This window comes from Colossoma macropomum, unplaced genomic scaffold, assembly GCF_904425465.1.
Source record: "Colossoma macropomum unplaced genomic scaffold, Colossoma_macropomum, whole genome shotgun sequence".
Taxonomy (NCBI): domain Eukaryota; kingdom Metazoa; phylum Chordata; class Actinopteri; order Characiformes; family Serrasalmidae; genus Colossoma; species Colossoma macropomum.
The window spans coordinates 21,071,235-21,095,007 of NW_023494809.1; the positions used below are offsets into that span (position 1 = coordinate 21,071,235).

General features: G+C 39.5%; 1 protein-coding gene across 3 annotated transcripts in view; it reads right to left on the minus strand.

Moving 5' to 3' along the window:
* Window positions 1–438: 438 nt before the first annotated feature.
* Window positions 439–23,773, minus strand: part of atp8a2 (ATPase phospholipid transporting 8A2) — a 104,492-nt gene continuing 81,157 nt past the window's right edge. For all 3 annotated transcript variants that reach the window (XM_036558187.1, XM_036558189.1, XM_036558190.1), the window contains 10 exons: window positions 22,875–22,949; window positions 22,403–22,525; window positions 19,538–19,616; window positions 17,469–17,530; window positions 16,253–16,309; window positions 15,072–15,179; window positions 9,319–9,407; window positions 7,957–8,061; window positions 3,999–4,090; window positions 439–2,520 (listed from right to left, as the gene is read on the minus strand). In XM_036558187.1, coding sequence (XP_036414080.1) covers window positions 2,426–2,520; window positions 3,999–4,090; window positions 7,957–8,061; window positions 9,319–9,407; window positions 15,072–15,179; window positions 16,253–16,309; window positions 17,469–17,530; window positions 19,538–19,616; window positions 22,403–22,525; window positions 22,875–22,949 — 885 coding nt within the window. In that variant the 3' untranslated portion in view covers window positions 439–2,425. The remainder of the gene's footprint in view (window positions 2,521–3,998; window positions 4,091–7,956; window positions 8,062–9,318; window positions 9,408–15,071; window positions 15,180–16,252; window positions 16,310–17,468; window positions 17,531–19,537; window positions 19,617–22,402; window positions 22,526–22,874; window positions 22,950–23,773) is intronic.

Sequence of the window (23,773 nt, forward strand, 5' to 3'; positions counted from 1 at the left end):
TTAAGTACTTAACGGCTGTTTTGACTGGGAATTAAATAAATGAAGTGTGGTCTCTGACTTTTGCACAGTACTGTATATACTTTATATATACATTCACTGGCCATTTTAATAAGTACACCTACCTTGTTTCTAGACTCATTGCCCATTTAATCAGCTCCACTTACCATATAAATGCACTTTGTAGTTCTACAATTACAGACTGTAGTCCATCTGTTTCTCTGCATACTTTGTTAGCCCCCTTTTACCTGTTCTTCAATGGTCAAGACCCACATAGGACCACCACAGAGCAGGTACTATTTGGGTGGTGGATCATTCTCAGCACTGCAGTGACACTGATGTGGTGGTGGTGTGTTAGTGTGTGTTGCGCTGGTCTGAGTGGATCAGGCACAGCAGTGCTGCTGGAGGTTTTAAACACAGCTGTGAGCTGTTTAAAACTGTTAAACAACACTGCTGTATCTGATCCAGCACATACACGACCACATCAATGTCACTGCAGTGCGCGAGAGTGATCCACTACCCAAATAGTACCTGCTCTGCGGGGGGCTGGACCTTTGATAAATGGGGTAAAGTATGCAAAAAAAGTAGGGTAAATACATAGTACAGCTTCCAATATCTGCCAAGCCTGAAACTCGCCCAAACTAGCCCATCACAACCCAAAGCTGACTGCTCGGTTTCCAAATATGTGTTGGGCTCTGAGTGGTTGCAGACTTCACATATTGGTTTTTAGTCCACCTGCCAGCTTCAGCACAGGTAGGTGCAGCCAAAAGGACATTTAGGTTGTATGTTCAGTATATTATATGTAACATGTTATATGTAAAGAAATAGAGGATTAAACAGGTGAAGGCTAATTTCTCTATCTTGCTGTATCAGCAGTGCACAGCATGAGAAAAGCACATTATTGAAAGTTTATCCAGACTAAAAAAATGGTATGTGGTTCAAAAACAGTGCTTAATGAATGCATATCTTAAAGAGGGGGTTAACTAATCTTGGACAGCTGATTATTTTATTATAGCATATTCCTATATAGTTTTTATTTATCCGTGATATAATGACAGCTATCAGGTTTTATTCGGCACTTTGAATTATGATGGGTTGGTTTGGGGGAGTTTCAGACAGAATTCTGTTGTGCTTGGGTCAGTTTCAGATTCACAAACTTCATGATGATGCTCCATATGGAGAATTCAATATCTGGGAACCTTTTTTGGTTTTATATGGAACATTTGTCCTCCATACAACTTCTTTAACAGGCTTGTTTTTGATTCTTGTCTAATATATAAAAGCAGGAGTGCTGTAATTTGTATAAATAGCATATTGGACTGACTATTTCTTTGCATAAGAAATTATTTATTTTATTTCATTTATTCATTTATTATTTGTGTACTTTTACTGTTTTACTTTTTCGCTTTTGCAATCTTATCTTCAATAATTGGATTTGGGGGGAAAAATAACGATGAAAAAGCTGATGGAGTTCGAGTCTAATTCAGACAGAAAATTCTCGGGCTGTACTCGGGCTCAGGTCGAACTTTCAGGCCTGATTAAAGTTTTATTACATGGTAGGAGTACCTAATGATGTGTCCAGAGAGTATATGTGATATATTCATAAGGAAATTATATATAAATATGAAACAAGTCAATTCAAGGCAAACATACACACATCGCATCCACTTTCACACACATCTACTGTCACCCCCACAGCGCACACATACACACACACACACACATACACACTGTAAAAAATAATTTACAATTTCAACACAAAAGAGTAACCTGATTGCCTTAACATTTTTAATTCACTGAACCTCAATGAATAAGTTTGAATAAATACAGAATGTTCTGTTAACTTACTAATGGAGCTCTAAATTTTAAGGCAACCATGTTAATTACATGTTTCATTTAAACATCAAATCATTTTTTACAGTGCAGAGGACGGTGGAGCTGTGCCACACACCAGCCAGCCAACTCAAACACACAGCAGAATCAGGAGCACACGCACACACTCACACCGAACGCGCATACAGACGTATGTTTACGCACATGCATGACAACATCCACAGGGCTGTGTGCTGCAGCGTGTTACAGAAAAGTTACAGAGAGAAACGCCACTGTCTCTGGTTTTCCATGCATCATGTCTGGATGCTGACTGGCTCCTCATGCCCATCCGCCGCATTATTGGTGTGTATTGACTGGCCGTTCCATTGTGAGAAAGCCCCCCCACGCCCACCCATAAACCCCACCCACTTTCCCCAGCAGTTCAGTCTTGGTTAATGTAAAGCAAGGCCCGGGGCAGCGCAGGCCAAGCCTAGTTCAGTCCAGTTCACTTCAGAGGTCCAGTAAGGCCACAGCAGGATCGCCCAGAACGGGCCTGTCCCTTTAAAAGTCTGTGTAGGCTGTCGCCATGGCAACTCCGTCGTGAGGCATCGGCTAGCTACAGGCTGGGCCGCTGGCGGGTGGTGTCATAGGAGCGCACGACCTGGGACTGGGACACCACTCCGTGTTCTTCTTGGGAGAATGCATAGCCATCTGCAGAGGAAAGTTTACATGAGGATGTCAACATTTTATATCAGTTCTTTGTCGCTCGTATCTTTTTGAAATAAGCAGAAAAAATCTGTAAAAGTGTAGATTCTAAAGTTTCTGTTCATTACGCATTTTGTGCTCATGATCCTTTAAGTTATTGCCACAATTTTGCCAGTGACATCAAAACAAATGGAAAAAAGTGCAGAAATGTCAAACAGAATATAAGACGAATGTATGTAATCCTCTATATAACAAACCATGTGTTTAATTGTGTAATTATGTAATCACATTTAATTACTGCCTCTGCCGCACGTGTCCGGAGTGTAGTGTGTTAGGTTTGTGCTGTGTGTGCCACATGTGCCATGTGTAATGTACACTGCGTGTGCCACAAGTGCCAGTAACCCTACGGGAGCCACATTTTATATCACTTCTTTCTCACACATAGCTCACTGAAATAACCAGTGAAATTCTGTCAAATGCAGAATCTGAAGTTTCAATCCACACCACATTCGTGTTTTTGATCCTTTACATTTTTGTCTTATTTTTGTATCTGAAATCAAAAGTGCATGCTTGAACTCATCATTACAGAATGTAAGCTGAATGTAAGTGTAATTCATCATATAGATCAAAGTCAGAGCTGAAAACATTTTGGACTTTAACTGACTAAATCCCTTTTTGCTTTGAATGACTCTTTGCTTTCATTATGTTTATTTTATTAAAACCAATCACAGCCAATTAACATTGCATTTTGTCACTATCAATACAATAATAATGCCTTCTAAACCTTTCCAAATGTTTCGGTAATGACCATTTTAGTTTCAAGCTAGCCAGTACATGACAAGCAAACACAGCTTTGAACAGCTGTACACATATAAAATTATATATTTTTATTATAACACAAAAACATACACTTAATTACAGAACATATGTGTTTTGGTACTGACAGTTCTTAATGTTACACACTGATTTACTGCCTTTGGGACATTTACTTCAAACTAAGTAAATCTAACTGCTCACCATGTAGTCATGAGGGTCAGGGATGCAGCCTCACTTCCTGCTTTAAAATGCAGGGGTGTGGCTAAAATAAGGCTCCGCCTATGGACTAAAACTCAGTAGTGACATGAAAACGTGAGACAGCACTTTTTGAATAAAATTTTATTTCATTAAGTAAATCGTAATCACAATATAATCCTTGTAAATATAAGGTCTGAATCCTCTTCTTAAACAGTTTTCTTCTGCAGGACTGCAGTTTCAACTATTCCGGTACAATAGTCCATATAACATACCATGAAATTAACTGCATAATTATGTAATTGCGTTTCATTTCTGGTGATGCTATGTATACCACGTGCACTGCATGTGCCGAGTGTGCTGTATATGGCGCACGTGTCATGTGTGCCATGGGTACTGTATGTGTCAAGTCTGTCACGTGCACTGCATGTTGCATGTGTGCTGCGTGTGCCACGTGTGCAGGTAATACTCACGTGACACGGTCTGCTGCACAGAGTTGGAGCGCCCCACACTGGAGGGCGTCTTCCTGAACACCCGAGTCAACAGGTGGGCACGCTCGTTCAGACTGGACAGAGAAAGAGGGAGATGTACAGGTCAGTCAACAAGCAAGAAATGCTGACTTATATATTATCCACACCTCCAATCACAGGGCAGAGGAGACAGAGAAACTCAAGCTAGAGATCAAAGATCAAAGCACAGCAGGGAATTCTGGGAGCTGGTTTTAAAGACATAGATTAAGCCTTTCACAGACTGCCAGGTTTAGCTCAAGATTAAGCTTAACCTGTACCCATAAAACAAGTTGACAGACAGGTTAAAGACTGAATCACAGGGCACACCTGAATGAGTGATCCTACAGCCCACTAGCCAAGCTCTTCCTTGGCACTTATCTAGTAGAAATATGCTTTGGATAGTCATCCTTGTGCACACTGAGAGAATCAAACCCACACGCACAGCCATAAAAGTTATACATAAGTAATACTAATAATTCTAAAATTCCAGCTCCACTTAGCACCAGTCCTCCTCGAAGACGTACTGCGATTCTCCTCTCATCAGCAGCTATTCGTCTTTTTAAATCTTAAATGAAAAAATACATCAACGTAACGATGACATTTTTACTCAAATTTATGCCTTCAATAAGGAGGCACCCCCATTTAAAGCTGGCTGGAATAAAGCTCCGAGCTCCAGATGGAATTCCAATGCCATTCCCAATATAGTTTCTGAATGAGGTAGAACCCAAGCAGACTTGACCCTATCTTTGATAAACAGACCCTATGCAGAAGACTCAGTCGATGATGTCTCCCTGTATATCAGATGAAAGTGACTATTTTCCAAAAAAAAAGGCAGGGCATAATACAAAAGCCAGCCGTAATGGAAGATGGCCAAGCTGCTCAAGGTTGCAGCTCAAATGCACAATAGAGTGGGCTGCAATGTTATCGTTGGGAGGACGTCCCGATATGTTTGGCCGTGTCGCGGAAAGCTCTTGGCGATCGTAGCCAAGAGACGCCGGGCGGCCAAAGAAAACGCTGTCTGCTAAACAGATGACTGGAGGAACGAGGAGAGTGATGGATGGATAAATAAAGAAATAAATAAATGGAAAGCACCACGCGTTACGCTGGTAAGACGAGCCTTTACTTTTCTTCGGACGCTCCTGCGGAGCCCCTCTTTGGAACGGAAAAGGAATGTCAAGAAAGCCTGCCATACGGGGGAGGGAAAATGGGGGGGACATTTTGTTACAGGCTTCAGCCTCCTGAGATCGCACATATCCTCCTCCATCCTGAAAACACAGATGACTCATTTATGAGTCCAGGCCTGGCCTAGTCTGAAAGAAAATATCCTGGCCTAGGCTAGGTCTCTTCGGGTCAATAGGACCCCAAGTCCAAACTATTCAAGACGAGCACTTCCTGTGTCTAAAACCTCCACCCAGCGCAGCACCAAAATCCAGCTAATGTTTAATCATTCAGCAGGGGTTGGACTCCTACCCAGTACAACTTACACCCATTATCCGGCTGTTTACCCCACTAAAATGAGGTTAACAATTCCCCTAAAGGAAGGGAACAGAGCAGAACAGGGCATCAAGCCAACATCCCTTCTGATTAGGAGTCAATTCTATCAGCTCTCCTTTCGCAAGCTTGTGGCCTAAAACCTCCAAAAATTACAACCCATTCAACAGCTTGTGTACAACTGCAAATCTTCCTGCAATGTCTGGTCTAACTGACCTTTGTGACCTCCCTCCAACAAATCCATCACTTTGTAGCAACTGTTGCTTCCTTGGACAGGCTTGGCTTTACAGAACACTCTAGCACAAAACTCAGTTTCTGTCAAAATTTGGAAAGTTAGAGTGTGTTCCTATTTTCAAATTTGCGTGATGACACATTTTTGGTTGTTAACAAGCTGCCAATGGATAGAGAACACCACTTTAATGCGTTCTATTATCAAGTTCGCCTGGGATTAAAATGAATGAAGTGCTAGGAATGATTTTGCTGTAAAAAAGGAGTTCAGCTATTGCTTTGGGGCAGAAAACAGCAACATTTATGTCCTGATGTTCCCTATAAAATCAAAGTTAGGCCAAAAAATGCTCTTTCCCACTCTATATGAGTTAATGTTAATGTTAGCTGCTTTAGCTAACCTTGTAGACATTATATTTGTTTTGTCTTGTAATAAATATTAATAGAAAATTAAGAAAAATTCTTATTTAAAGTGTATAATTATTATATGTGAAGCAAAGTTTCAAATTAATTGGTTATAGTTAAGTATACAGGTCAGCTAGCTAACTGTTTTAGTTACTGTGATAGCTAGGACAGTCTTGCTGTACTGTGATTCGGTCAAATACCCACACTACACCCACAATTATAGCCCATGATTGGTTCAGCTGGTCTCAGCATACCCACAATGTTACACCATGAAGGTAACATTAACGACTTTATGGCTATGCATGTAGGGCTAGTTAGCTAAGTTATCTATGCAAGATCAACTACTCACAGTACACCAATTGCACAGAATTCACAATTCAGGATCAACAAACCAAAACAATTCAACCTAAATAACACCACATGATGGATTCTACTACACAAACACAAACTCAGCTACATCTCCAGGGTTTCACACACCCAGTCCTTACAGCTACGTTCAGCTCATGGCCGCCTGACAATGAAAATGTGAAAGAAAAAAGATGTGAGATGGTGATGAAGGAATAAAAAAGCAGACTGAATGAAGAAAATGGAGGAAAGAAAGTAGAGTTCACACGCACACAGGCAGTGTAAGCTCTACCTGTGGAGTCTGGCTTTAGCCCTGCTGTTAGCCTACTGCACTGCAGCCTTGGGCCTGTGGACCATCGCATGGGGGTTAGTACACACCTACAGTACACTGTTAGACTAACACTCGCTAAACTTTAAAGGTCTACAGACATTTAAACATTGCACAGCAGCTTAACAAGCCATGACACATATGCAAAAATAGAGGAAATCAGGAGACAGATGGGTTTTCATGACATTGTACACTACTGTTCAAAAGTTTGAACTCCTGTCATTATGCAATAACAACTTACAAAGTGTAGATTAAAATACTGTAAGCTGGACTGAGAGGGTTTTTGATAATATATTCAATGTTTAAAGTTTTTTTGTGCACAACAAGAAGTTGTTAAATAATAAATAACATCCTGCAATCATGTATTATAGTAATTTCTTGGTAAGTTTTCTGCCTGAGATTTGAATTTCAAATTTCAAATACTAGGAGTATATGAACACTGTTAAACGCTGCTGTTGGACCAAAACCTTGTATCTCCAAAATGGTAACTTTACAGGAGAAGAAAAAAACATACTTCACTTTCAATGTAAGTCAATGGAACCAGACATTTTCCCAAGTCATTTTGGGACGTTTCCTTCGGTCCACTCATCTTAAAATTTACAAACTATGTAAAGAACAGTAGGTATTTTTCAAACTATGTCCAAAACTGAAAAAAATGGAGATACGAGGTTTCCGTCCGACAGCAGCGAAAAGTTTCAAAGAGAATCATTCACTTCCCAGTCCTGATAGTCCATATATGGAAACTAAATTGCAAAAAACAACCTGTTCTGAAGTCACTGTTTCTGTCATGTCACAAAAACCAATAAATTTACATATATCCACCTCTTCAACCTACAGCAGTTCAGCTACGCCCATTCGCACTAAAGTTATAAGGTGTGTTTCAGCCTGGACTGCTTTTTGAATGAGGCACAATACCAAAAACAGCTTTAATTCTAAGGGATGAAGAGAGGTTTCATCTTGTAAATATTAATTATGACACAAACATATACAAGGATAATATAAATAAAACAAAAAGACAACTGGAAAAAAGGTGATACAAGACAAGTACATTTACGTATACATTCTGGACTGAAATGAAGGCTTCAAGATTGAATAAACGGAAGATTGTTGTGTAAGTGTCACACAGACCTGCGGCCGCTGGCATCTCTGAGGACGGCCGCTCCAGGGTCCACAGCCCGAGCCTCCAGCTCCTGCACCTCCTCCAGCAGAGTCTTCCTCACTGTGCGCCTCCCTCTTTATACACACACCAAAGTGCAAAAGATGATGAGATATTATTCACATTTAATGTTGCCCATCAAAAGTTTGGAAGAAGCTAATACTTTCAGCTGCTTGTGCATCAAAGAGTTCTGCTTAGCTTGAAAAGCAGTGGGGAACCCTCAGGGCCCTCCAGACCTTCAGAGGAGGCATAATGATGTCTGGGAACAAAATGTCTATATAATTTAGTAAATGTTTTGTTTAACAGGGTCATCACACTTGCTGTAAATAAACTCTATAAGTGCTGTAGTAATACTCATATTTCGTTGTTACGTTTTGGTTGGAAACAAAAGGATTAAGATCGTGAGATGAGATAAGAGACTGGAAATTCTATGTACGTCACTGACCGTGAATACGAGACAGAGTCTAACCAGGTTTCAGTCAGTTGTTATAAATGGAACATACTGTAGGAGTCATTGTAAAGCTGTTATATACAAAATATGTTATTGTCTGTTATAAACATACAAATGCAAGCTTCAAATATCCATCTTTAATACAGAACAGTCAAAAAAGTCCAGGTGTGAAAGTGTTTAGCTTTTAGCTTAGTACTAACATTCTATAAGAAATTCCATAGGGGTGCTAGCAAACAATTAGCATTATCTTACCAGTGTTTCTTTCTTGTTTTGGCATTTATGGCCTGAACTAAAGGCCCAGCTCTAATAGTCAGGGTTTACCACTAATAAAAAGTAAAAAAAAAACAATTCTGTCCATACCATTGCCTGTGTAGTACTTTGTCAGTTTCTTCAGTTTTGCAGACGTAAATGTTTTGCAGATATTAAATATGTTACTTTTTTAATTAAAAAAGAAAACGTTCACTGAATGAAAACATTCATAGACTTGAATTTCATGAATGAATTTCATGATGAATTTCAGCTCTAATGCTACCTGTTACAGTAGCTAGCTAGTATTGATGCCATACAAACTACAGACTAACCAATCATTTTAAGTTATTTTGCCTTTTTACCGTAAACACTGCACTTACTGCATGCAGTGCTTCAGTTTGTGTCTTCAGACTGAAGGTTTTTCTATAATGACAGGCTCATCATTTGAAACCGTATAGAACCTGGCAGATTTTTAGTATGTTTACTTTCGCACAATGTAATGCCTGCAGCTGATAATGAGACTATTCTTCCTAAAAACTCAAGACTCGAATTGAAGTCTTGACCCTAGTGACTTGAGACCCGACTCGGACTCGTATGAATCAACATACGAACACCACTGGTGTGCGTTACTCACGCGTTCCATGCCACGTCTTTGAGCAGACACGCCGCAGGCACCAGAATGAGACCCAGCCAGAAGCTCCAGCACTGCATCACTCTGCCAGCCTGCAACAAAACCCCCACAGACAACATTAACAACACCATAACGTCACGACAACACTGGGCCGCTGCTGGGGGTTAAACACTGACCGACAGCCTCCGTCTGTTCTCTGAGCAGCTGCAGCTGGACACAGTGACCTCCGACCCCTGACAAAGTGGGAGGCTAATTATCTCATCAGCTACTATCTCCGGCTCTGACTCCCTCTCTCTCTCTCTCTTTCTCATTCTCCCTCTCTTTCTGTCACCCATCTGTCTTTTTTCCTCCTGTTTCTTGAACCAACAATGTCTTTTACAGAGTGTATCGGTTCTCTAAGACTGACTGCAGAATTCTCTAAGCATGTGCTTCCAACAGTGGTGAAACTTCATGGCTGCGTTTGAAGTCATAATTTAGAATGACAGAGTGAAATACTCAAATACTCATTAAAGTGATCAGTTCAAGTTTACACAGTTTTCTCCCCTAAACCCAAATGTAGCCAATCAGTCAAGACGTTTGATATCTGAGGTTTTGCAGCTATGCAGCTCATGTTAACAAGTAATATAAATCATGCCTAAATCATCACACAACGGCCTCAGACTGTGTTAGGCTGTTAGGCAATCCCTAATAGACATGATAATGTGGTTTCTGAGACTATATGACATACTGTTAAACAAATGGAATTGTCAGATTTTTGCCTTAAACAAATTATCGGTGCAGTTTAATCATAAAAATAAAATGAGCCAGATAAATGCACTCACGCATAAATGCTACAGCTAAACCTATAACAACATAATGTAGCTTAATCACCCATGACTGTCATATATTATCCAAAGCTCACACTGTGCGGACTAAATAATTATCATTTTTTAGTCCGCACAGTGTGAACTTTGGTTTTAAAAAAATCTGCCAAAAAGAAAAAAAAAGAATAATCATTTGCATTCCAGTCCTTTTCGGTGAGTCAGATCAATTAGCTCAGCTCACAAATAACAGCATTCTGTAGCATTGTCAGTGTTCCCAAAACTAGCCATGTTAGCGGTTTTATCTACCATTTAATTTCCTACCTTTATTTTTTCTACATCCTACCTTTTCTTAGTCAACCTTCTAATTAAAGAAGTCACAAAAATACATTTGTTATTCAAAAAACTGAATAAGTCAGATGTTGATAGTTTTTAATGGATGTATTTTGAGAGGCAGGAATCTCAAGATAGGTGGACAAATCTATCAATCAACACAACAAGCAGCAGGTTTGGGGATAACAAGAGGAGGGGATCCTGTGATTTTCAGCGACAGTGTCTGTCATTAGGTCTAGCGATCTGTCTTTTAAATAAAAAATAGGCTCTTCAGCTTTCACTCAAAAGAGCTGACTCAAAGAGCTGACTCACTCACACACATCACTAGAAAAAGAAAGTGGAATTGGAATCAGGCTAAAAAAACATGATCAGTGCTCCCCTACAAAGTAAAGCAGCAGACTTTGGACATTAAACATACCTTAAGTGAATGACTACATGTGGGTTAAGGGGAAAATCGCATATGGGAAGTATGATTGTGAGGTGACTATCACTCTAAACTAGCATATTTTATTCAATGGAACAAGGCTAACGTCACTAACAGGCAATGGTTTTAGCCCACTTTTATAGCTAACAGTGCAAGAAACCACACAATCTTTTTGAGGTCACTTAATGTGGTTTGAGGCAAGAATATAATGATTTAGGTATGCAGTTAGCGCACTGCTAACTGGTGTGGTATAAGCCTCAATTACTTGTGATCTGATGTGACTATCATTCTGAACCAGCATATTTTATTCACCTTAGCTAGGCTAAAGTCACTAACAAGCAATGGTTTAAGTCTGACGTTTATAGCTAACAGTGCATGAAACCACACAATCTTTTTGAGATTACTCATCTCAATGTGGTTCGAGTCAAGAGCGTTATGATTTAAGCATATAGTTAGCACAGTGCTAACTGGTGTGGTATAATCTTACACTACTTGTGAGGTGACTATCACTCTAAACTAGCATATTTTAGTCACTGTAGCTAAGATAATGTCACTAACAAGCAATGGTTTTAGCCCATTTTTATAGCTAACAGTGCAACAAACTACATAGTCTATTTGAGATTACTTAATGTGGTTTGAGGTAAAAGTGTAATGATTTAGGTACGCATTTAGCACAATGCTAACTGCCGTGGTATAAGCCTCAATTACTTGTGATGTGATGTGACTATCACTCTAAACTAGCCTATTTTAGTCACTGGAGCTAAGCTTAATCACTAACAAGCAATGGTTTTTAGCCCATCTTTATAGCTAACAGTGTGAGCAACCACACAACCTATTTGAGATTACTCAAGTCAATGTGGTTTGAGGTAAGAGTGTAATGACTTAGGTATGCAATTAGCACAACGCTAACTGGTGAGATATAAGCTTCCATTACTTGTTGGCTACATTAGCCTTGAAGCTCCAGTAAGACGAGGAGTTAAAGGCTGTTTCACAGCTGACACTCTGATGGAACCTTGACTCAACCTAAAACCCATTAGGAGTTATTTCCTGTGACAGCTGCACACACACCCAGACAGGCCGACTGCCTCCCAGCGCAAACAGGGACGCTCTCAGTTAGACGCACGCCCACACACACAGAAACACACAGAGAAATGTAATATGGAGTGACAGAAAACATTTGTATGGACTGATGGAGGAAACAGACACAAACGCTCATACTGAGCTGCTCTGAGGAAACGAGGAGAATAGAACAGAGGGATAAATGAATTGGGCGAGAGACCTAGAGAGATGAAGAATATGCCATCTCTCTCTCTTTAGCACCCCCATTAGAGAGAGTGAGAGAGACAGAGACAGAGGGAGAGAGAGAGAGAGAGAAAGCAGCTGCAGGGTTACTTGAGCACATTCCTGATTTCTGACACAAATTAAATTAATGGGCTGAAGACCTTCTGAGAACTCTATCCACCATCACCACGCAGGGTCCCATCTTAACATCTCCATAACACACACACATACACACACACTCTTTGGGGAAGTGGAGACCTTGTTCATGTTCAGGGCAAGGGTCCTGAAAATCTGCCACCCTGCAGAGTTTAGGTCCAGCCCTAATTTCACACACCAGATCCAGTTACTCAAGTAGCCCCTGAATATTACAGCCAAGTGTGCTGGAACTAAACTACTGTAAAAGAATCACTGTAAAATTACAGTAAATTTCAGGTTACTAGTTGTTTTACTTTCACAGTAATTTACTGCACCATATTGAGAGTAAATAACAGTAAAAGAGCAACTGTACACTGTGTCGTCTGTATTTTGCTCTACACTTGCAGTAATAAGCGGAAATAAAAAAAAACAGTATAATCTCCTGTATTTTTACAAAACAACTGTAAAAATGAATACAACTCAATAGCCAGTAATTTAATAAATTTACATGTGGTTTGAGGCAAAAAAATGTAATGTTGTCAGATCTATAAATATGTTATTCTTTTACTTAAATAAAGTCAAGTATACACTAAAATAACCTCCAGTGTAAAAATATCTTTAAAACACCAAAACCTGAATTGTCAGAATAAAACATTCAAAATGTTTTTGTTTTTTTACTTAAATTTCTTTATTTAAGAATTTTTAACGCTGTTCGGTGCAGCTCAATGTTTACTTCACCATAATTTGGTTATTACAGAAAATATCTTAAGATGATCTGATTTCATGTTTAATATTGTGAAGTCCTGGAAATAATTAACAGTGTAGGCCCATTACAATTGGGACATAATCGCCTGATCCCAATTATTTAGGCTGACCAAAAGTTATTATCTTTCACAATCATATGTTTACATTGGGATGGGGAACTCCAGTTCTGGATGACCAGATTCCTGCACTGTTTGGTGATTTTCCTGCTCAGACACACCTGATTCAACTCAGCAGTTAATTACCAGGTATAGAAGATGTGTTGGAGCAAGTAAATCTGCAAACTGTGCTGGACTCCTGCCCTCAGTTCCCCATGCCTGCTTTACATCATGGAAAACGCAATGTGAATGGGCTGCATTTTCATCCGTTGAAGCAAATATATGTTAATAAAAGAAAGCAGAAAAGCCATAGGTCTTACAAAACTATGAATGTTCTTTAAAGTTCTTCTTCTGACTTTTGTTACACCTTCAGAGGGCAGCTTGTTTGTTTGTTTGAGCTGAAGCTGAAGTTGTCAGCTAGGAGCTACTCTAAGTATTGACAGCTAGAAAGCTAATCTGCCACAATTATTTATATGGCAATAAAGCAAAAATTTCGGGATTCTGACAGGCCTCCACAGGCATATTCATTAGGACTTGACTGATATGGAAATTCTGTCACCAATATGGTTTGATTTGAAGGAGCTAATAATTCTAATAACCAATAACAGCAGTGGATATAGTTTTATATCAAACAATTTTATACACACTCCTATTATTCTTGGTAATCAATGCTTTACTGACTGATATGACTGTCAATAGTCAAATATAACAATCTCAATTAACAAGATCTGTTACAATACTTGAACTCAACAGCAGAAACTCTTTAAATAAGAAGTCTTAAATAACATAAATAATGTACCATGTGGGGCGGAGCTTCCAAGCATTCTTAGCATTCTCAGCTCTTAATTTTCTTATTTTCATTTTTTTGCATAGAGCTTTTGTTCATTGCAGTATTGCTGTAATAAAGCAGCTAGTGACTGTCAACTTTGCAGCCTCTGTAAAGTACAAAAGACCATAACATTTTTTTCTCAGGTTAAAGGTGAGAGTTCATTATAATATAAAGCAACATTCAAAGCAACAGTATTAGATGTTTTTATTATATTATTATACTGTCATATAAAGCAACTTCAGTGGGATATATGGATCATTCTATGGAGTTACTTCAGAATCAGAGCTGAAAACACATTTTGGATAATTGACTTGAATTTAGACTAAAATCTTTTTGCTTTGAGTGACCCTATACCATAATTATGTAAATAAAGTTTTTAGTTAATTTTGAGTATAACTTAAAAATGCCAGCCAATACATGACTAGCAAACACAACATTGAAGCATAAAAAAATCACTACGTGGCCACAATGGACAGGGATCCAGTCTCACTTTCAGCTCTAAAATGCAGGGGTGTGGCTAAAATAAGGCTCCGCCTACAGACTAAAACTCTTTGTTTTGGTAGTGACATAAAAACATGGAGCAGTATTTTTGTTTTTTTTATTTAAATATTAAACTCATGACAAATAAAAATCGCTCAACTTTGAAAGGAATCAAAAAGTTAACAAAAAAACAATAAACAAAATTAAAAAACAACAAAACTTTAAATATTACTTTCACAAATTTAGGGCTTAGCCACCTTTTTTTTAAATAGTTTTGTTTTACTATGGGACCACAGTTTGAACTAATTCGGTAGAATGGCCCAAATACCAACACTGACAAATTTTAGTATCAGCTTTTATCACTGACGAACTGATATATCGGCCGGCCCTAACATACACTTGCGATAGCTCCACAGAGGTCAGGCCGGCGTCTCCTGAGCAGGCCGTAAAGCCTGGGGCTCGGGTGACTGAGCGGCAGGTGCAGGGTGTGCTCAGGCAGGGCCGGAGGACATAAATCTCCCCTGAGCTCCGGCAGTGCTGACACAGAACACCCAGAGAGCAGGCCAGCGTGAGAGAGACACTATAAAAGTGATTGTATGTGTGGGGGTACTTGCCTGGCCCAGCATGTCTGGGGCTATGGGAATGTGCGGCCAGATAACAGAATAAACGGCGAAGAAGAGCATCCAGAGCACCATACTGCCCCATACAGCCAGGTGAGAGAACTGCAGAAGGAGTGGAATGAAGGGGGAAAGAGAAAAAAAGCACCATGGTCATTCTCACACACAGTACAGACCCTGAATATAGACCCATTTCAGACAGGGGACACATCTTTCTCTCTCTCTGTCTCTCTGTAATGGGACACTGTGTGAATTCTTCAGGGAGTCTGCTTCATTATAAGGGCAGGAGTGTGTGGACAGCTGAGCGGACAGGCGGTGTCGACGCCAACCCCCCCACACACACTCACAGTGGATGAATGGTTATGTCCTGCCATGGCAGCAGTGTACATGGATGTAGTGTAGTATATGTCCTATCTATCTAAAGCGCTGGCAAATCCCCAACATATTTTCTAGTCTACTGCCCATAAAGCAGTAGACACTGAATCCAGCGCACGGAATAAGTCACATTCACAGTAACCTCTCCAGCCCCTGCGTGTGTAATAACGTGACCTCATGGCACTTTAGAAAACAGATTATGCTTAATACATCCTATTTGTTTGGAAGGTCTTTCGTCTTAAATGAGAACATTTTCAGGACAAAAAGGTCCAAAACAGGCCAGCAGAATATGGGACAAATTATTATTACATATGGGTACATATATACAGGACTTCTGAGCAGCAGTGTACATATAATACATATGGGACATGTTATTATTACATGTATATACACACACACATATATGTATATATATATATATCGTTGTTGTCAGAAGAAAACCTATATAGTCACTGTTGGAACGACACCTTGTATCTCCATTTATACCGCTGTTCATTTTTTCACATGATTGTAAAACGCCAGTTTCTCTTTACATTGCATCAAAATTTCATGATGAATGGACCAACAGAAACGGTTTCAAAATGACTTAGAATAAGATCTTGTTCCATTGATTTCCATTCAGAGTTAATGATGTTTTTTCCTATTTTTGTAAAGTTACCTTTTTGGAAATACAAGGTTTTGTCCCGACAGTGATGAAATGAATAATACACATGGGACAAATGCATGACCCCGACATCCTGACACTGTACAAAAACAAATGTGTGTGTGTGTCTGTGTGTGTGTTTATTTGTACAGACACTGACCCTTGTCCATGCTGTGGTCTCCATACCAGCTTTCAGACATACTGTGACCACCACATACTGCAGAAAAAAACAGAGAAAGAGAGAGAGAGAGAGAGAGAGAGACAAAGAGAGAGAGAAAGAATCAGTGGATCATGAATAACAGTAATCATACACGCTCATTATCCTGTTAAAACATTCAGTTAAGCCACACACACACACACACACACACACACACACAAGAGTAAAGCATTCGCACAGACACACAATGACTATCGCCTTTAGCAACAAACCAACACAGCTTTCAAAACAAGCAGAAATACATACACATACTGCTTACAGCACACACACACACTCATGCACTTGAGAGGAACAGAAGAGAAAAGCCAGAAGACAGACAGACTCAAGCCCCATGAGAGCAATTCATTATGCCTTTAATGGCTGGTGTCTAGCATCTCCTCCAACATCTCCTACATATTTCACACTGTCTGGCACACACACACACAGGCTAATTTTTTAGTAATGAAACATATGTCTAAAAACACAGCAGCAAACCTAATGACTGCAGGAAGTCTCATTACGAAAAAACAACGTCTGGCTTCTGAGAACTGATGAAATCGTATGATTTCAATCCAAACCATGTCTGAGGAATAAACTATACAGATTCCTGGACAAACTGCAGCCCTATGACAAATGGCGGGTACTGCGAGTCATTGGCACAGGTTCCATTTCAACGTTGGGGGGAACACGCTGCTCAAACTACGTGACCCATGACATGTTTTACACACTGTAAAAAATGATTAAAATGCAAATAACCTGGTTGCCTTAAAATGCTGAGTTCACTGAACCTCCAATAGTAACTCAACAAAACAATAATCAGTGTTTTACCTTCTGTTAAATTCAGTTAATTAAAAACTTTAAGGCAATCAAGTTACATATTTTTTTTTAGGTTAAAACACAATCATTTCTTTATAGCATTCTAATTATTAGAGTTGAGTAAGTTACATTACGGATGTGCTGTTAAACAGTTATTGAATATGCAAAACATTCTTAATTTGAACACTTCCAATTACTATAATTACACAGTGATTACTTATGAATGTTATTATCCGCCTCTGTTGATGAGTTTGTAAAGCAAACAGTGCTTGAAAAATGAGCCTTTGAAACGTTGTGTGGCCTCTGATTGGCCAGCAGGGCAATGATGTCACAATGGGTGTGCTGTGATTGGCTGGAAACTCACCGTGTAGACAATGTTTCCCACAAACAGGTAGTCCACGCTGTTGCCATTCCCGAACGGGGTGTCTGCACACACACACACACACACACCACACACACACACACACATACACACACATACATACATACACACACACATACACACACAGGAGACAACATACTTAAAGGGGAATTTCACGCATTTAAAAAAAAGTGCATTATTCAATTGATAAGATGTGAACAAAGTCATTCAGTGCTATATGGGGCCGCCCCTTCAGAGGTTATGACAGCCAACGCAGTAGCATCTTTGGTGGAAGCCGCAAATTTGTGTTTCAAAGTTCACTGAAGTTGAACTTGGTACAGAAATTTGCATGTGAAATTTATATAACCCAAAGTCATCATGGCAGTTCCATTGAAATTAATGTAATTTTGTGAAGATTCGCTGGCAAACACAACTGTGACTGGGCCTATTTTTATGATGAATTCACAGTGCAGACTGGATTTCCATTCAAATGTATTGCAAATTTTAACTGAATTTCTAAAAAGGTGGTAAGGGAAAACAGAAGTTAATCAGTGTTTCCATGAACTATGGTTATATACAGTTATACAGTTAAACTCCCGAAGATGACATCACACACTTGCAACCTATAGCGCAAAGAGACAAGAGGTGCGCTCCATTTACGTGTGGTGGCTTTCTGTCTTTTACGTAGTGGCAGGGGCAAAGGCACCCGTTGAAATGGAGTGTCACCTGTGTCTAAGGTAAATTGTTATATAACATATCTACAATTAAAAACTAGATTCAGAAAGTACATTTTAATTTTAACATTCTTTGCTGTGAACCTCTGCATAGCCTTTCATGTGTCGCTTATGAATAGAGTGAAAACCTGCTCACAACTGTGCTGCAAACATGCTGTGCATGACGTATACAAAAGAAGAATTTGAACTTTTATTAACTCTCTGTAGAACAGTTTTGACAGTCCTCTGTCAGCTATGGCGTGATGGCGCGGAACAGATTGATTCATTTCGGCGCCCATGTTAACAGGTCAGCGCTTGTACACAGGCCACACGAGCGAAGCAGCAGAGCATCCCAGAAGCAGGCCGGGATTTAGAGAATAGACCAGTCACGTTTTTTCCGTGTGCATCATGCAGCAAAATACACTGAAATAAGCCATGAAAATCAATGAAAATTAAACAGACTTTAAACTTTCTGTGCTGCCAACAGATTTCCTGGTTGAAAATTTTGCCTAATCACAAGTCAGAATGCTGTTGAGGATAAACAAATGCAGTATGCACTTTTATAAATTATATTTTTATTGAGTCACTCTGCAATTTATGCATCTGGAAAATGTCTGTATAACTTTCTCGCTGCTCTGCTCCACAGCACAAATGCTGCATGAAAGGCCAGCTGCCGTATCGCTCGCGCCACCCAGGTAGCATGTGTGAATCAGACAAGTTCAGATGCCAGGCAGAGTGGGCAGGAGACCATTTAATGAGGGCTGAAGTTGCTGATCCACTTCACCTCATCAGCCACTGAACCCCTAAAAATGCCACTGGGGCAAAGACTTTTGAGAGGACGCATGACGTTTGTTCCTGCTATGTCAACACTTCCGAACACTTACGTTTCCCTTACTGGTTTTAGGCATTTGAACTTTATAGATAAACCACCCTTTCCACCTCATCCCAATGTAAAAACATTTTTTTTTGCAATATTTAGGATTTTTTATTTCTCCTTTTTCGTCCAGGTTTTTTTATGTGCGTTTTCAAAATTCGCAAAAAAAGAAAAACTTCTTTACCACTTTTTTACCATCATCAACTACATACAAATGCAGAAGACTCATGTAGGTTCACTGGTGGTTTGGGAGGGCAAATAAAATGGATAGGTTTATGTTGTAGACATCATGACCCCTGTTTCCTATCACCTACAATAAACCAATTCACTGCAAACCACCCTGAATGACTCTGTTTGCATCTAGTTCATTGAATTATGCAGGAATTCTGAAACATTGGTGGAATTCCCCTTTAGGTTTTCATGATGCTGAAGGCTCAACTTGGGAGGTTTGTGTGTGTGTGTGTAGTCATGAATGAGTTAGTTACCATGCTCCAGCACTTTTAGTGGAAACCAGAAGAGGATGATGGAATGGATAAGAGCATTTATACAGTGACCCCAAAACACCTGAAAAGAGAGAGAGAGTGAGTGTGAGAGAGAGAGAGAGAGAGAGAGAGACGAGAGCCAATCAAGACAGTTCATTGCCAAAAAACACACAGCCCACACAAACAGCTCTTCTACAGTTATACAACCGGCACAGTGTCCTCCGCATTACCTTTAAAACAAACACGCTCACACGCTCACGAAGCCTCCCCCCGTAAATGAATGACTTCCTTATTCTATCTCCCTGAATCTCATTATAATCACCATGGTAACAGCACCGTCTCACCGTCTCTCAGTTTACTCACTGAGATCCTAGGGGTCTAAACAGCCCCCAGACATGAGCAATCCATCACTGAGTCACGATCACAGCCTGTCAATCAGTGCTATGAGGGAAACCCACAATAGCTATATGGGTTACTCTAACTGGGTAATGTAGAATAGGTAAAAATGCAGACTCATGTTTTTGGCAGATAAAAGATCCAAATTAAGCCCAATTAAATTAGCACTTTTTTAAGGCTATTTATTTACACCACATCTTAGCAAGCAATTTAAATGCATGCAGTGTGGAACTATTTTAACTCCTTAAAATGACCTAACAAAGCCAACAATTCACAGATTTTATATTTTGTGTTATATCTTTATATCTTTCTGCACAAGAAAACATGAATAAGGAATATACTTCACATGTCAGTAGTCTTTTATTGCTAATTAATTGGTCAACTGCTAATTATTGCTGGTTAGACAAAACACTAATAGGTGCTTATTAATTTCAATTGCATTCTGAATGCACTTGTATACAGTGTAATTAAAACACCATGCGTTATTTATTATGTATAGATTATTTATTATGTATAGATTATTTATTATTTTATTTTATTATGTATTTTTTAAAAACGTAGTTTACAGTGTATCGCACTACATACATACTAAAGCTGCGACGTTACTGACACATTTTGAAGTCCTACACAACTAAAGAATATGGTTCTTCACAGGTTCTTTAGTAAACACAATGGTTCTATACACTACTGTGAGTTGTATATAGAACCATTTCATGCTTAAATACTTCTTTGCATGGGTAAATGGTCATGCAAAAAAACCTTTAAGTATGAAATGGCTCTATATAGAACTCATAGTTCTATATAGAACCATTGCCTTTACTAAAGTACCCTTAAAGAACATTTTAAGTGTAGGGAACACAGTAAAATATTAAAAATGTTTGCATGATAATAAAATTGAGCGTTAAATTAAACATTCAGCAAAGTTTGAATGAAAGAAAGAACACAGAAATATAATAAACATGACTTTTAAAAGACCTGTCAATCGAGTCTGGGCGTGGCCTAATATTCTGATTATTGCATGATTGACAGCCCACAGTCCTAAACTCACAGTGAAGCTTATATGTGCTGTTGTAGACCTCACTGTGACTGCAGCTCTCTAAAAACATCACCCAGCTTTTATATGTCAACGTCTCATAGAAGGTAAGGTTCTTATTCACTTCAGTGCTGAATGTACGTACAGAGTGTGCTGTCATGGCCAGTTGATCAAACAAACAGACAAATGGACAAATGGATGTTCTTGCTAGCTTAGTTATGCTTGCTAAGTTAGCATTTGTTTCTTAGCTTTCTTGTGGTACATTTCTTGGATTTGAACAGAAACAAAGAGACCGTTGCGGAACACAGTTTTGTTAAAGTTGTGTGGGCGGGGCAACCCACATTAGCCCTGGGTTTGGTCAGGGTACTGCTTACATATAGACTATACAAGATCAGGACCGAATAGTTTGCATCAAGAGAGGACAATGTTGGCAATCGGCCATTCATGGGGACATACTTCGTACATGTTTACTGTGACCTCACAAGAGCAAGATTAACTTGCTTAGAAAGAAAACATGAATTTAGGTTCCCTGGGGCTTCAAATAATTGTCAGCCCAGCATGTCTTACCATGTTGAATCTGTACTCACTATTGACAGATATTAGTCAGGGGTTGGTCTAGACCTCTTAGTTCCAGTGGAGGGAAATCTTAATGCTTCAGCAGACCAAGACATTCTGGACAATTATATGCTTCTAATTTTGTGGGAACAGTTTGGGGAAGAACCTTTTCTGTTCCAGCATGACTGAGCCCCAGTGCACAAAGCAAGGTCCATAAAGACATGGCTGGGTGAGCTTGGTGTGGAAGAACTTGACTGGCCCGCACGGAGCCCTGACCTCAACCCCATCAAACACCTTTGAGATGAAATAGAACGGAGATTGTGAGCCAGGCCCTCTCGTCCAACATCAGTATCTGACCTCACAAATGCTCTTCTGGATGAATGAGCAAAAATTCCTGCAGGAACTCCAAAATCTTGAAGAGACTAGAATGGGATGTCATAAAAGCTCCTGTAGGTGTGATGTGTAGGTGGCCCAATACCTTTGTTCATATAGTGTACCTATATGTTTTATTCAAAACCGCTGCAGCAACTTCAGCGGCCTTAAACTCTTTGCACACCATTTCACACGTGTGTCCGATGTCAACTGAATGAAGAATGAAGGGCTTGTGACATGATGGGTCAGTCCTTATGATTTCATCAGTGTCCACTGGTCAGTTTCACACAAAATGTGATGTGAGTCACGTACGATCGAGCAATAAGATGGAATTGAAAGGGCGACTTTACAGATTCAGAAAATGTTTGAACGATATTATAGCACTGTATTATCGCAAAGATAGGGAAAAATATATGGAAATATCAACCCCCAGAGGGTTAAATGATTCAGACTGTTCGGGACATCTCCAGTGTGCGTGGTATGTTTGTGTGTATGTTATTGTATGTTGTTACCTTGGTGTTGAATCCATCTGCGTTCTGTGTGATGCGGTAAAGCTGCGGGAACCGCAGCATGTTCTGTTGGCTGCACGGTCGATCGAAAATACCCAACGTGAAGGGAGGGAGTGCGGTGAAAATCTGAAACATACACCACACGTAACACACAAAAAGACATCAACATGAGACGACACTGGTCAATAATTTATACAAAAGTATTTATACTGTTAAACCCACAAGCACTGCAAATAATCTGGCATGCACTCTGTTTGCAGGCAGCTTATAGTCTGGCTAAAAAAACATAAACAAAGGGGAAATTGCATCAGTGCACATTTATGTCAGCCTTATATGTATATACTGGAAATACACAGAGAAATGAAGGTCAAACAAAATCTGAGCACTTGTATACAGATCAGGGATTTTGATAATAGAGGAATATTTATGAATACTTGAGAGAGAGAGAGAAATAGTACTGAAAGATGAAACTCACCACATTGTAGAGGCCAATGCACCAGCGCTCAAACAGGATCTGCCCAGAGAAGCCATTCACAAAGGCAAACCACAGCTGGAGGAGGGAGAGGGAGGGTTTAGGTGTGGAACGACAGAGGACAGAAAGGAAAAAGAGCAGAGACAGAAAGAGAGAGAGAGTGAGAGAGAGAGAGAGAGAGAAAGCACAAGATAATAAACTCTAGTGATGAAGATATTCTTCAAGAAAACATCAAAACACTTTGACTCTTACATGACAGCTCACACACATAAACACAGACTCACTAAGCACATGCACACACACACACACACACACACACACACACACACACACACACAAACACACACATAAACACACACACACACACACACACACACACTTGCTGTCTATCCCCCCCTGCTGTGTTCCGCCACGAAGACAAAGACAGTCTGTGACCTTTAACCTCAAAAGCTCTTCTCTGCTAGCAGCTAATCCTCCCTAATAACCCCCTCCCCACCACTCCCCTCCCACACACACACACAAATTCAAATGCACAAAATGAGGGGCTTACAGAACAGCGCTTATTCTAAAACACAAACAGCCAATTAAACACATTCCCACTTTTCTCTATTGCAGTCAATGCACTTCAATATACATATTACTGGTATATTATTGTAAGGCCTAATGATTTTCTTTGAAATAAAAAAAATGGAATTTAAATTTTTTTTATTTAATTTAATCATCATGTCTGTTGTATATAAACTCTACAGCAAGTGTCTTTAATTAAAATTCTGTAAGGTCCAGTTAAAGAAAATTTCCTCAAGCAAAGGTCCGGAACATCATAATGTCTAACTTGCATCATGATTCAGTGCCATATACTGTAAACTGAAGTATCCTAGTAGTTATATCAACATCTTATGTAG